Below are 14436 nucleotides of genomic sequence, written 5' to 3'. Positions count from 1 at the left end.
CAAAGATGTGCAGGTTAGATGGATTGGCCATGCTAAATTGTCCCTCAGTGTCCAAAGATGTGTAGGTTAGGTAGATTGGCCATGCTAAATTGTCCCTTAGTGTCCAAAGATGTGTAGGTTAGGTAGATTGGCCATGCTAAATTGCCCCTTAGTGTCCAAAGATGTGAGGGTTTGGGGGATTAGCAGGGTAAGTATGTGGGGCTACAGAGATAGGGCCTGGATAGAATACTCTGTCAGAGAGTCGGAGCAGACTCATAGAATCCTACAGTACAGGAAGGAGGCCATTTGGCCTATTGAGTCTGCACCAATCACAGTCCCACCCAGGCCCAATCCCCATAACCCTGTTTACCCTAGCTAGTCCCCCTGACACTAAGGAAACAATTTAGTATGTCCTTCTGACTGTGGGAGGAAACTGGAGCACCCGGAGGAAACCCACACAGACATGGGAAGAATGTGCAAACTCCAGACAGTGACCTAAGCCAGGATTTGAACCCGGGTCCCTGGCGCTGTGAGGCAGCAGCGCTAACCCCCTGTGTCACTGTGCCACTGGGATTGAACCCGGGTCCCTGGCGCTGTGAGGCAGCAGCGCTAACCCACTGTGTCACCGTGCCGCTGGGATTGAACCCAGGTCCCTGGCGCTGTGAGGCAGCAGCGCTAACCCACTGTGTCACCGTGCCGCTGGGATTGAACCCGGGTCCCTGGCGCTGTGAGGCAGCAGCGCTAACCCACTGTGTCACCGTGCCGCTGGGATTGAACCCGGGTCCCTGGCGCTGTGAGGCAGCAGCACTAACCCACTGTGTCACCGTGCCGCTAGGATTGAACCCGGGTCCCTGTAAGGCAGCAGCGCTAACCCACTGTGTCACCGTGCTGCTGGGATTGAACCCGGGTCCCTGTGAGGCAGCAGCGCTAACCCACTGTGTCACCGTGCCGCTGGGATTGAACCCGGGTCCCTGGCGCTGTAAGGCAGCAGCGCTAACCCACTGTGCCATTATGCCGCTTACATGGGCTGACTCGAAGGGCTGAATAGCCTCATGCTGCACTATAGGGATCATATGAAGTGCCATGTAACCTCCTTTGATACTGTTACAATTGTGTTGTCTTTCCACCCTGGCCTGGCACTAGCATCAGTGATATTCCTGAGGGAAAAATGGGAGACAGATTGTTCCCAGGAGGAGATCCTAGTTTAATGTCCTGGGATTGTGATGATCGGACATCCTGTCAGTGTGTTCAATATTAGTCATCGATTTCCCTCCATCAGGTCTGAGTTTACAAATTCCTTTGTATATTCAGTAAGAAGTCTGACAACACCAGGTTAATATCCAACAGGTGACTCACCTGAGGAAAGGGTAGATCTCTGAAAGCTTGTGCTATCAAATAAACCCATTGGACTTTAACCTGGTGTTGTGAGACTTCTTACCTTGCCCACCCCAGTCCAAGGCTGGCATCTCCACCTCTTGTATATTCAAAGTTTGAGTCCAGATCTGGAAATTTACCTATCCCTTTACCATTTCTATCAGACTTTATGAGAAACACTTTTGAATGTAGAAAAGCTCAGAGCTAGGCGAAAGAGTGGCAGCAATTCTCTGAATAATTTCCAACCCCCCTAAAAAAAACCCCAGACTTCTCTGAACTTTTTTGTTAAGACTCAGCTGCGGGGAGGGAAGCTTGTCTTTCAGGCCTTTTAAGGTAAGAAAGGAACTTTCTGGGGGGTGGGGGTTTGAGAAAAAGTTGCACAAAAAAGAACTCTGCCTAACCACAATATGTGCCTCCGCGGAGAGAAGATAGTGCCGGCCAGGGTTTAAAGTTGATTAAAGAGGGTAACTGGGTGAGACTGGGGGCTTGTGTATTAGCCCTAAGCAAGTGGATAGGGAAGTGGCTGCTTCCTGGGGGCGGGGGGGGAGAGACATGCTGCTGAGACTGGGCTGTTTGGACAGGGTGCATTGATACAGGATTGGGCTGCTGAGCACCGCCCAGATGTTCAGCCTCTTCCTTGTTGAATTCGAGTTGAAATTAGCCAGTTTGCTGGCTGGAGTCATTCAGCGCTGCCAGTCCCTGAGTGTTACTCTACACTTCCTGCTTCTCACACAGCCACAATGAGTTGGGACCAGTATATCCAGCGCTTCCTGACTGAAGGGGCCGGCGACGCTGCAATTTTCGGGCATGACGGTGCTTTATGGGCCAGTAACAGCAGTGGACACTTGCAAAGTACCTCGGTAAGTCCCAAAGGGAGGGGGGAGAGAGAGAGACAGCCTCCAGTCCCAGAGTAAGGGAGGGGAGAGAGAGAGAGAGAGAGAGAGAGAGGAGAGGAGGGTGGGGGTGCCTCTACTCCCAGAGGAGGGGAGGGTGGGGGTGCCTCTACTCCCAGAGGAGGGGAGGGTGGGGGTGCCTCTACTCCCAGAGGAGGGGAGGGTGGGGGTGCCTCTACTCCCAGAGGAGGGGAGGGTGGGGGTGCCTCTACTCCCAGAGGAGGGGAGGGTGGGGGTGCCTCTACTCCCAGAGGAGGGGAGGGTGGGGGTGCCTCTACTCCCAGAGGAGGGGAGGGTGGGGGTGCCTCTACTCCCAGAGGAGGGGAGGGTGGGGGTGCCTCTACTCCCAGAGGAGGGGAGGGTGGGGGTGCCTCTACTCCCAGAGGAGGGGAGGGTGGGGGTGCCTCTACTCCCAGAGGAGGGGAGGGTGGGGGAGAGCCTCTCCTCCCAGACTAGGGTAGGGGGGGAGGAGGAGGGGTGAGCCTTTATCCCCGCCAGAGTGGGGTGGGGGGGGAGGAGGAGGGGTGAGCCTTTATCCCCGCCAGAGTGGGGTGGGTGGGGGTGGGGGGGAGTGAGCCTCTAGCCCCAGAGTAGGGTGGGGGGGGTGTGAGGGGTGAGCCTCTGGTCCCAGGATGATTGGGGGGGGGGAGGGTAGCGAGCCTTTAGTCTCGCGGGGTGGGGGTGGGGAACCTTTTAGTCCCAGGGTAGTCGGGCGGGGGGAAATGAGCCTCTGGTCCCGGGGAGGATGTGGGGGTGGGGGTGGGGGTGGGGGTGGGGGGGGGGGGGGGGGGTGGGGGGTGGGTGGGGGGGTGGGGGGGGGGGGTGGGGGTGGGGTGGGGGGGGGAGGGGGGAAATGAGCCTCTGGTGCCGGGGAGGATGTGTGTGTGTGTGGGGGGGGGTGGGGGGAAATGAGCCTCTGGTCCCGGGGAGGATGTGTGGGTGGGGGGAGGATGTGTGGGTGGTGGGTGGGGGGGGGGGTGGTGGGGTGGGGGGGAAATGAGCCTCTGGTGCCGTGGGGGGGGGGGGCGGGGTGAAGAAACTCTTGAATTACTTCCCCTTGTTTTCTGAGCCGCGGCTGTTGTGAAAGTTTCTCTATCTATTTACCCGGAAAGAAAACTTTAAATCCAGCCTTGGGGTAAATCTGTTTCTCCCCCGAACCTTGCTTTATTTTCTCTCCAATTTACTGAAAGTTTCTTCTCCCCATCCGGAAAATTTTCCGAGAACCCACATGTTGCCTCGGGGAGTACTGCAATTTCCACTCTGAGTGAATCCCTGCACCTTCACATCCAGTTCAAAATGCACTGACCTGGGGGCAAGTTGATTTCACCATGCCTCCCCCATCACTGTTACACACTTAAACCCTTGCTGTTTCTCCCTTCCCCGAGTTTGCTCTCTCTCTCTCTCTCTCTGAGGGCATGGGGGCAGGGAGGGCAATGAGGCGAGTTCAATCCAGGATAGATTTGGGTTATCTGGGAGTGAAGAATCAGCAGGCTGGGGAGGGAGTGGCATTGAAGGAAGGGCATCCTGCATAGACTGGCCTCCTGATGAGTAAACTCTCCTACAGCCTGTCCACCATCTGCACGCCACAAGTCAGAGTGATGTAATACTCCACTTGCCTGGATGGGTGCAGCTCCAACAACACTCTCAAGCTTAACACCATCCAGGATAAAGCAGCCCTGCTTAATCTACACGCTAACCACAAACATTCACTTCCTCTACCACTGACACTCAGTAGTAGCAGTGTGTACCATCTACAAGATGCACTGCAGCGACTCACCAAGGCTCCTTAGGCAGCACCTTCCAAACCCACCACCAGCATCATCTAGATGGACAAGAATAGCAGATACCTGGGAACACCCCCACCTGGAGGTTCCCCTCTGAACTAGCAGACAAAACAACTCAACATGTTACAAACTGTGCCTCTTGTGGTAAGATTAAAAACTGCAGTGTTGTTCTGATTAATGTTTCAAAGCAGAAGGGCAATTTCAAATGTTAAGGCAACAATAACTAACTGAGTGTCAAAATGGTTGCTAAGAACATAAGAATGATGAGCAGACCATTCAGCCCCTTGAATCTGTTCCACCATATGAGATCTTGGCTGATTTTTTTTTGTGGACTCAGCTCCACTTACCCGCCCACTCACCATAACCCTTAATTCCTTTACTGCTCAAAAATCTATCTATCCCTGCCTTAAACATTCAATGAGGGAGCCTCAACTGCTTCACTGGGCAGGGAATTCTAGATTCACAACCCTTTGTGTGAAGAAGTTCCTCCTCAACTCAGTCCTAAATCTGCTTCCTCTTATTTTGAGGCCATGCCCCTAGTTCTAGTTTCACCCGTCAGTGGAAACAATTCCCTGCTTATCTTATCTATTCCCTCCATAATCTTGTGCCTATAAGATTCTGCCCTCCCCTGTTCTTGATTCCAATATAGAACATAAAACATATCAGCACAGTACAGGCCCTTCGGCCCTCAATGTTGCGCCAACCAGTGGAACCAACCTAGTGGCCCTCTAACCTAAACTATTCCAATCTTATCCATATGCCTATCCACTGACCATTTGAACGCCCTTAAAGTTGGCGAGTCCACAACTGCTGCAGGCAGGGCATTCCACACCCTTACTACCCTCTGAGTAAAGAACCTACCTCTGACATCCTATAATTACCACCCCTTAATTTAAAGCTATGTCCCCTCGTGTTAGCCATCAGCATCCGAGGAAAAAGACTCTCACTGTCCACCCTATCCAATCCTTTGATCATCCTGTATGCCTCAATATAGACCCAGTCTAATCAGTCTCTCCTCAAAGCCAACCCCCTCAACTCCAGAATCAACCTAGTGAATCTCTTCTGCACCCCCTTGAGTGCCAATATATCTGGGGCAGTATGGTGGCACAATGGCTAGCACTGCTGCCTCACAGCTCCAGCAACCCAGGTCCAATTCCAGCATTGGGTCACTGTGTGGAGTTTGCACATTCTCCCTGTGTCTGTGGGTTTCCTCGGTGTCTGGTTTCCTCCCACAAAGGTTAGGTTTATTGGCCATGGTAAATTGATCCTAGTGTCGGGGGTTAGCAGGGTAACTTTGTGGGGTTACAGGAATAGGGTCTGGGTGGGATTTCAATCGGTGCAGACTTGATGTGCCGCATGGCCTACTTATGTGCGATAGGGAGACCAAAACTCTACACAATACTATAGGTGTGGCCTCACCAGCATCTTATACAGTTGCAACATAACATCACTGTTTTTAAACTCCATCCCTGTAGCAATGAAGGACAGAATTCCATTGCCTTCTTAATTACCTGCTACTCTTTTTGTGATTCATGCACAAGGACGCTTAGCAGGCAGAGGGGGTGGGGTGCTCTGCAGAATAGCATGCTGCATTAAACAGTCCATTTAATGACCTCACCAACTTTGTACGCCATCTGCCTGCTCACTTAGACTATCTATACCCTTTGCAGACTAGTCCTCTGCAGATTTTGCTCTGCCACTCATCTTGGTGTTATCTGTGAATTTTGACACACTACACTTGGTCCCCAATGTCAAATCATCTATATAAATCATAAACAATTGCAGTCTGAACACTGATCCCTGAGGCACACCACTAGTCACGGATTGCCAACCAAAAAAACACCTATTTACCCTTACTCTTTGCTTTCTGTTAGTTAATTAATCCTCTACCCTCGTGAATAGATTACCCGTAACGCTGTGCATCTTTATCTTGTGCCTTTACTGCAGCACCTTGTCAAATGCCTTCTGGAAATCCAGATACACCACATCCACAGGTTCCCCATTGTCCACTGTGCACATAACGTCTGCAAAGAATGTCAGTAAGTTAGTGAAACATGACCTGCCCTTCATGAACCCATACTGCGTCTTCCCAATGGGACAATTTATATCCAAATGTCTCGCTATTTCTTCCTTGATAGATCCAAGTATTTTCCCTATTAAAGAAGTTAAACTAACAGGCTTATAGTTACCTGCATTTTGTCTACTTTTTTAAACAGTGGTGTCACATTTGCTGTTTTCCAATCTGCCGGAAATGCCCCAGAGTCCAGTGAATTTTGGTAAATTGCCACTGGTGCATTTGCTATTTCCTCTGCCATCTCTTGTAGAACCCTGTGATATATTCCATCAGGGCCAAGACTTGTCTACTTTTAGCCCCATTAGCTTGCCCAACACTACCTCTTTAATGATAATGATCTGAGGCTGAGTTGTTCACCCTCACTTTGGCTGGCTGACCCCTTCCCCTCCCGTTTTGTTATAATGTGCCTGGAGGTCAGAGGAGGAATTGGTCAGCTTGTTCATCTCGGTGATTGCTGCATGCAGCATTGTACTGCTTTCTCAACCCCCCAAAGGAACTGAGATATGCTGGCTAACTAGTCTAAATATGTAAAAGAGATGGTCAGAAAGCAGCTGAACAGAGTTGACACTAGGGAGGGGGGACAAGAATTATTTCTAATTAACTCTAAATTAATTCTTACCCCTGCTTATCTCTGGACACAAGGTGGAGATTAATTTGGTCTGATATTGCAGATAGTTGGGAAGGTTCAAAAGTGTGAAGTATTTCCTGAAATAGTAGAAAAGTCAAAGATACAGACTTGTACCCAATTAACCCCTTTAGGCCCTGAGACTATGTTTGGGGGGGGGGGGGTGCAGGGAGAAGAAAGAACACTCTAAGATCTTTAAAAAAATTGACTATCTTTCTCCTGATACAGAAACCTAATTCCTGATAGACACATTGTAGGGATTCTGTGGTTCATTAAATTGAACAATGTAGAAAGAGGCCTTCACTGACTTCTAAAAGAGCATCCATCCTAGGCCTTCCATTCTGCCCTATCTCCGTAACCCTGTGCGTTTTACAATGGCTGCTCCACCTAACCTACACATCTTTGGAATATGGGAGGAAACCCACACAGACATGGGAGAGAACTTGCAAACTCCAACGTCAACCCCTGGTGCTGTGAGTCAGCAGTGCTAACCACCATGCTAATGCAATACTGCACAGCTACCCTCAGTTAGTAATGTATGTTAATGAAAAAGCGAGATTATTTAAGTGAGGAAACAGAAGTATTCGCAGTAGAAGGAGTGCCCTGCTCCAACGTGTCACCGTGCAGCCAACAGAGGCTTATTTCTAGTTGATAAAACTGATGCGGGAAATAGAAGCATTGTTAAATGTTGTAGATCTGAGCCACAGCACGTGGTCCCAGAGATAGGAGTGTCTATACAGTCAATTAATTGTTAAAGCATTGGGAAGGGAGAGATCTTTATCACCTTCAACTTGATTAGCAGTAATGCCAGACTAAGATCAGAATAGATGTGGGAACTATACTATCCAGTCAGATATTCTAGGAAATGGACCTGTGTGCAGCACCAGATCACAATGCCCATATGGACTGCATGGTGCACAGAACAATCACGTCAAAGGCTTAATTTCCTCTTGTGCAGTGGAGGGTAGCTAAGTTTCATATTATTGTCCAGATGTTAAAACCACCACTAGGGCTTTGAGACAGCATCACATTGGGACTCTTGTCCTGCTCCAGACCTGCAAGCCCCCAGAGATGACCATGTGTAGAGTGTCTTCCATTGTGACATTGCCAGTTATATACCACACAAGATTCAATGTCACCAACAGTCAGTGCTCAGGAGTACCAGTAACAATGAACAGAAAGTATTTTGAGCTGCAGTGATGATGGCCCTAGGTATCATAACTCCTATAAACTAGGCCGTGTGGTAAAAACAGTAAAGAGATATCGGTCAGGATGTGTGGTGATCTAATTCACTTCAACAAAGCACTGCTCAGGTCACATTGTAGAATCCCTACAGTATAAAAGGACGCAATTCAGCCCATGGTGTCTGCACTGACCACTATTCCACCCAGACCCTATTCAAGTAACCCCCCACATTTACCCTTCTAATGCCCCTGACACTGGGATTGATTTAGCAAAGCCAATCAACATAACCTGCACATCTTTGGAGTGTGGGAGGAAACCGGAGCACTGGAGGAAACTCTCGTAGACGTGGGGAGAAAGTGCAAACTCTTCCTGGACAGTGACTCGAGGCCGGAATTGAACCCAGGTCCCTGGCGCTGTGAGGCAGCAGTGCTAACCTGCTGTGCTGCCCCTCATACCAGGTTCTGTCCTAGTAAGATTTCACAGGGAGAGTGGTTTCTGCAGTCCCATGTACATCTCTCTAAGTGAGCTGCCTATTCTGCCAGGCCTTTGGACAGTAATGGATCTTGGGGGGTGCTCATGAAACAAGTCCCATTTGTGTGCAGAGCTGAGTGTTGTGGATGACCAGGCTTGCTGTCACTCTATGAAGACAGTGGAAGAGTTGTCAGCAGGCCTGCCCAATGCTAAGGTGATGATGTAGAGATGCTGACATTGGACTGGGGTAAACACAGTAAGAGGTCTCTCAATACCAGGTTAAAGTCCAAACTGGTTGGACTTAAACCTGGTGTGTGAGACTTCTTACAATGCTAAGGTGCTGAACTTTCTCAATACAAAATGTGGGGTTCTGGCACATCCCAATCATCTTGTAGCCACGCATGTCATTTCATAACTTTGTATAAGGTTGCCATCATGTGTCTCTTTTAAGTAAAGCTGCTTGATATTGTTATCCTGGCTGCAATGCATCGTGCCATTTGACATTCCAATGTGTCTACAAACTTGGCAGCTTCACTTGGCCATCTCCAGAACCTTATTGCCCATTACAGATCATGAGAAAGACATGAACACAATCGTGACATGTGGCCCTGGATCTCATGTGATCACTCACAACAGCTGACATCTTGAAGCAGAATGGTAAACATTTCATTAGTTAGTATTCTGCTGGTTGGAACTTAACTATCTGCTAAATGTGACCACACTTGTCATCAAGCATCACACAGAGACTGACAGGCAACACTCAACTTTGCACACATGCCTCTTGTATCCGCTGCTGTCCAATGGCCTGGTGGAATGGGTGGTTCAGTTAGAAATGTGCGCAGGATTGCACAGACCACTGTCATTGTGAAATCTCACCTGTCCTAGTCAGCAGAAATCTCCCAGGCATACCAGGACCATGATGACTCCTGCAGTCTAAACTAATGTTAATTGTGCCCTCCTGCACTCAGACTGAGAAACCACATTATGATTGAGATGCCCAAACTTGGCCCTCTTCTCACAGAATTGAGACCACCTGTGGTTATGACCAGTTGGCAGTGGGATGCCCTGCAGCCTCAGACTGTACCCACTGTATGTAATCGCTGCCATCAGAACTAGCCTGCTGTTCCAAGGGACTTGCTGCATTAGCCTCTGAAGGAGCTTGCTGATGGCACAGTGCTTGGTGCTGAGCTCAGGAATAAATGACCTTTGATGATTTGGGGGTGCCTGCAACATTCTATAATGCTGCCTGCAAGACCTCCTTTTGGATTTTGTGGCTTTGAATTCCTGGTCTCCATACATGGGGCAACATAGTGGCAGTGTTTAGCAGTGCTGCATCACAGCACCAGGAACCTGGGTTCAAGTCTGGCCTTGGGTCACTGTCTGTGTGGAGTTTGCACATTCTCTCCTGTGTCTGTGTGCGTTTCTTCCAGGTGCCTCCCACACTCCAAAGATGTGCGGGTTAGGCGGTTTGGTGATGTTAAATTGCCCCTTAGTGTCAGGGGGAACTAGCAGGGTAAAATATGGAGGGTTATAGAAATAGGGCCTGGGTGGGATTGTGTTCAGTGCAGACTCGATGGGATGAATGGCCTCCTGCACTATTAGCATTCTATAATCCATAAGTTAATTTTGGGTTAGTTTGAATTTAGTTTCCATTGAATGGATACGGCACACGGACTGTTGAGACCATTGTCTCTATGCTAGCCCTCTTGTGCCACTCCCTGCTTTGTTCACACTGATCCTCCAATGTTTTCCTTTTTACAGGTTATGATCTAATTTCCTTTTGACAGACTCCATTGACACTGCCTCAGCACACAGTCTGACAGTATGCTGAAGATACTAACCATGCACTGCCTGGAAATGGTATTTCCTCACGTACTGATCTGAACCAACTTTAATGTGTTACAGGCTGCAACTATTAAAGCTTTGCGAAGCAACGACATCAGTGGATTACTGCAGAATGGGGTGAACATGGGGCAGCGAAAGTATACTATTATTAACAGTGCGGATCCCAAATACCTGGGCTTGAAGAGCAAGAGCAGTACACCAGATGAACCAAAATGTAGCGCACTAGTGCGGGAAATTGCAAACAGTAAGTTTGGAATAAGAAGGATCTTTTTGTCCTTGTCACAAGATGCTGGTCACATGATTCAAACATTAGCGAATAGGCCATTCAGCCCTTTGAACCTGGTCTGCCACGTGACATGATTATAGCTGATCCTGTACCTCAATGTCACACTCCAATGCTAGGCCTGTATCCCTTTTGACTATATTCAGTGACTTGACCTCCACAGCTTGTGTGGAAGATTCCACAGGTTCACCAGCTTCCTGAGTGAAGACATTTATTTATCCTCCTATCTGTTATCTGACCACCTTCTAGGCCCCCACCCAACCACCAGCCAGTGGAAACAACATCTCTGCATTCAGTCTGTCCAACCCTATCGGAACTGTCAATTACATCCCTTTTCATTCTTCCAAACTCTAATAAATACAAGTCTAGTCAACCTAATCTCTTCCTATAACAATCTGGTCACCCTAGGAATCAGTCCCTTTATACATCAATGGGAAATCCAGCGCTTTAAAATAATAATCTGCCATTCTGTTTTTCCTACTGATGTGGATAACGTCACATTTATCCACATTGTACTGCATCTGACTTGTAATTACCCACTCACTCAATTTGTCTAAAGCACCTTGAAGCCTCTCGACATTCTCCTCATCACTCTCACTGCCAATTAGTTTAGGGTCATCAGCAAACTTGGAAATATTACGTTTGGTTCCCTCCTCCAAATCATTGTATGTTGTGAATAGCTGGGGGCTCGAGCACCCATCCCTGCAGGACTCCACTAGTCACTGCCTGTGACCATTTATTTCCCATTTCCAAACCATTCTCAATCCATGTTGTTAAATTACCCCTAATCCCATGCACTTTAATTTTGCACACTAGCCTCTTTTTGGGATTTTATCAAAAGCTCTCAAAATCCAGATAGACCACATCCATTGATTCACCTTTATCTATTCCGTTAGTCACACCTTCAATCTTCATAAATCCATGTTAACTTATCTAATCCAGGTTATTTTCTAAATGTCCTATTATCATATTTAATTGCTGTGCCATCTCCTTGTTCTCTAATATTCCTGACTCTGAGACCGACATTTGTCTTTTTTTCTTTTGCATATAAAAACTTTAGCAGTCCTTTTTTTTTGTTACTTGCAAGGTTACTCTCATACTCTATTTTCCCCCTCCTGTCTCCTTAATGAATCTCTTGGTCCTCCTTTGCTGAATTCTAAACTGTTCCCAATCCTCAGGCTTGCTACTTTTTCTAGAAACTTTTATACGTGACTCCTTACATTCAATACTACCTGTAATCTTGTTCTTGCACCAGATAGGAATATAAATATTAGCCGGTCCATCATCATGCCTTTTTTTAATGAAGTTCTCAAATCTCATCTTGGACAAGTCACGCCTTTTATCTTCTAATTTCTAAATTTAGGATCCTAGTTTCAGATCAGACTTGCCATCCAAATGAAGCAATCGGACATGTTAATTTGTGACTATAACAAGTGCAATTTTGTTGTAACTTGTAGCTTTTCATTTTTAGCATAGATGCACTGAAAAGCATTTTAAATAAACGTCAGTTAAAGTTTTCTTAACAGCTCTGCCTGACTTTGAGCAATGAATGCTCATGTGCCTTCTCTCATTAGAAGCATTTATCCTGAGGAGTTGTTGCACCTTTTTATACATGTCATACACCCTCCTGTCCTTTGCTACTCACCAAGTCAGAAGATCATGTCCTAAGGGATGTGACCACCTTCGGATACAAAGCGTCCCTGGGAACTTTCCTCCTGATACTTGCAGTGTCTGCAGCTCAGCCTCCAGCTTGGTGACTCTGAGCCAAAGTTCTTCGAGCTGCAGATGTACTCACCCTGGATCACAATGGCATCCTGGAGCTCCCACAGACTGGCCAGGAGGCATCATACCTTCTGCAACATTTTATTTACTGCGTTATTTTAAATCTTTAGAAATCCCACAGACTGGCCAGGAGGCATCATACCTTCTGCAACATTTTATTTACTGCGTTATTTTAAATCTTTAGAAATAGACTAGACTGTAACCGCTGTTTTGAGCCAATTCGACATGGTGGAAAAATGAGAAAAAGCAACAGTGAACCTACTCGGCCCAGCTCCCTGATTTCTCACCCAGTGACCAGACCTGTCCTTAAACTCAAACTAAACTCAGCTTGTCTTATAGATGCAAAATAAATCATTTTAAGCTAGTTTCCTTAATTAACAAACTTCAACTGCTCTCCAATGGAAGAGTTGGTGTAACCATGATTAAATTTTATTTGAATTTAATATTTGGAAATTGGAGCAGGCTTGATGGGTCAAATGGCCTGCTTTAGCTCCTATATTGTATGTACCATCTAAGAGTATTGGATTCTGTTCTAAGCATCACACCTCAATGGATAGATTGGGCTTGGAGAGGACTGGAGTGCAGAGGCTGAGATATTGATTTAAGAGCAAGTTGCATAGACAAGACTAAAATGCAATTTAATTGAGCTGTTCAAGATTTAAAGAAATTATTGGGATAGAAAGAAGCATTTTTTTTTTTTTGAACATATACATGGATGTGTGTTTATAAATGAGTAGGCCACCGCCCCTCAACTGCTCTGCTATCTAATGAGATCATGGTTGATTTGCTTGTAACCTTAAATCTGTAATCCTGCCATCACCCCCTCATTAATGAATCTCACTCTTCCTAAATTCTCTTCCTGAAAAGGTATTGGAAGCAGAGATCCAAAGAAAAAACTCTTGTCTCTGGTCTTAGTGACCCTTTGTTTTTGGGCAGTAACTCTGAAGTTCTACATTCTTTACCAAGAGGCCCTCAATGCAGGGAACGTCTCTCCAGTGTGTAGTGGAACTATGGAACCTGCCAATGGCATGATTGATCCTGGACATATCTCCGTATTAGACCTGGAAATCCCAGTCACAGCTATAAATGCTGCCATGACTAACCTTGTGTGTTTTTGTTTGGCTGGTTGGGGGGGGTGGTTGGTTGTTGACCTATTTTCATTAACACTAATTTGTTGGTGATTGCTGATACAACAATACAGTTTTACACCTGAGTTTATAGATGGAAGATAGAAACAGGAGGGCGGCATTTGGCCTTTTGAGCCTGCTCTGCCATTCCCTGTGAGAAATGGGAATTTATGTACTGAGTAATGTTGAAACCAAGCTACAGTTACAATCAATCTTCTCTCTTTCAGCAATACTTGTATTGGAAGGCAAAACCCCAGAAGTGTCGGTACAAGAATTGATTACTAAGTCTGAGTGGATGGTTAATCATCTGGAATCTGGAAAATGATGATGCTTCTGCAGTCTGGTTGTTCCTGCTTCACTATCACAACAGGGAGATGGAAAGATTCTGCATTATGTACCTTACACTGTCCCTGCTGCAAACACCCACTTTTGTAACTTGTGATAACATTAAAACTACAAAATCTCAATCACTGTGTTGCACTTTTTTTTTATATCTGGTGTCTGTCAAATCTAGAATGCCCTTGAATGGGGTCAATAAGTCTTTGGCCAACGATTTGAACAGGTTGTGATTTTGGGTCATACAGTAACTGGGCCATAGTGGGAGGATTCTGGAGCTGTTTCAGTCCAGTGAACTATGTTAATCATTCCTTCCCTGATCCAACCCAGAACTTCAGCTCCAGAGGTAGAGATGCTAGCCCCAGTTAGAAGGTCTTGAATATCATTGACCTTTTATCCTAGGGTCACTGCCTTGCTCAGCTCCCATCTTTCTGCTGACCTTTCCACCTAGTGTCTGTCTTGCTTCACCTGACGAAGGGGCTAACCCCGAAAGCTTGTGAGTATATTATCAAATAAATAGGTTGGACTAAAACCTGGTGTTGTCAGACTTTTTACTTGCTTCATCCCCACATTCCCTCCTTAGTGACCCTTTTCTCCCTCTGCATCTTGCCACCTACTCCAGCTGTGTCACTATCTGCAGCAAACAATCTGGGGTATGTGCTCCCTTACCAGTACCAC

At 47.0% G+C, this 14436-nt stretch overlaps 1 protein-coding gene across 1 annotated transcript; it reads left to right on the top strand.

Annotated features, from left to right (window-relative positions):
• Positions 1 to 1994: 1994 nt before the first annotated feature.
• On the top strand, positions 1995 to 13889 carry LOC145337111 (uncharacterized). Its single transcript, XM_080181871.1, has 3 exons — positions 1995 to 2213; positions 10291 to 10474; positions 13650 to 13889. Exons 1-3 carry the CDS (start codon positions 2094 to 2096, stop codon positions 13745 to 13747), a joined length of 402 nt encoding a protein of 133 aa, XP_080037997.1. The 5' UTR covers positions 1995 to 2093; the 3' UTR covers positions 13748 to 13889.
• The last annotated feature ends 547 nt before the right edge of the window (positions 13890 to 14436 follow it).

The sequence above is a fragment of the Carcharhinus amblyrhynchos genome, unplaced genomic scaffold, assembly GCF_965287045.1.
Source record: "Carcharhinus amblyrhynchos unplaced genomic scaffold, sCarAmb.v2.hapA scaffold_43, whole genome shotgun sequence".
NCBI classification, from domain to species: Eukaryota; Metazoa; Chordata; class Chondrichthyes; order Carcharhiniformes; family Carcharhinidae; genus Carcharhinus; species Carcharhinus amblyrhynchos.
Note: the sequence above shows the minus strand (reverse complement) of the source record. Positions and strands in the feature narration are given on the sequence as shown.

Excerpts from the sequence above, each read along its gene's own strand:
- LOC145337111 (XM_080181871.1), top strand. The coding sequence starts at position 2,094 with ATGAGTTGGGACCAGTATATCCAGCGCTTCCTGACTGAAGGGGCCGGC. Across the intron at positions 2,214-10,290 it reads GACACTTGCAAAGTACCTCG|GCTGCAACTATTAAAGCTTT; the intron begins GTAAGTCCCAAA and ends AATGTGTTACAG. Across the intron at positions 10,475-13,649 it reads AGTGCGGGAAATTGCAAACA|CAATACTTGTATTGGAAGGC; the intron begins GTAAGTTTGGAA and ends TCTCTCTTTCAG.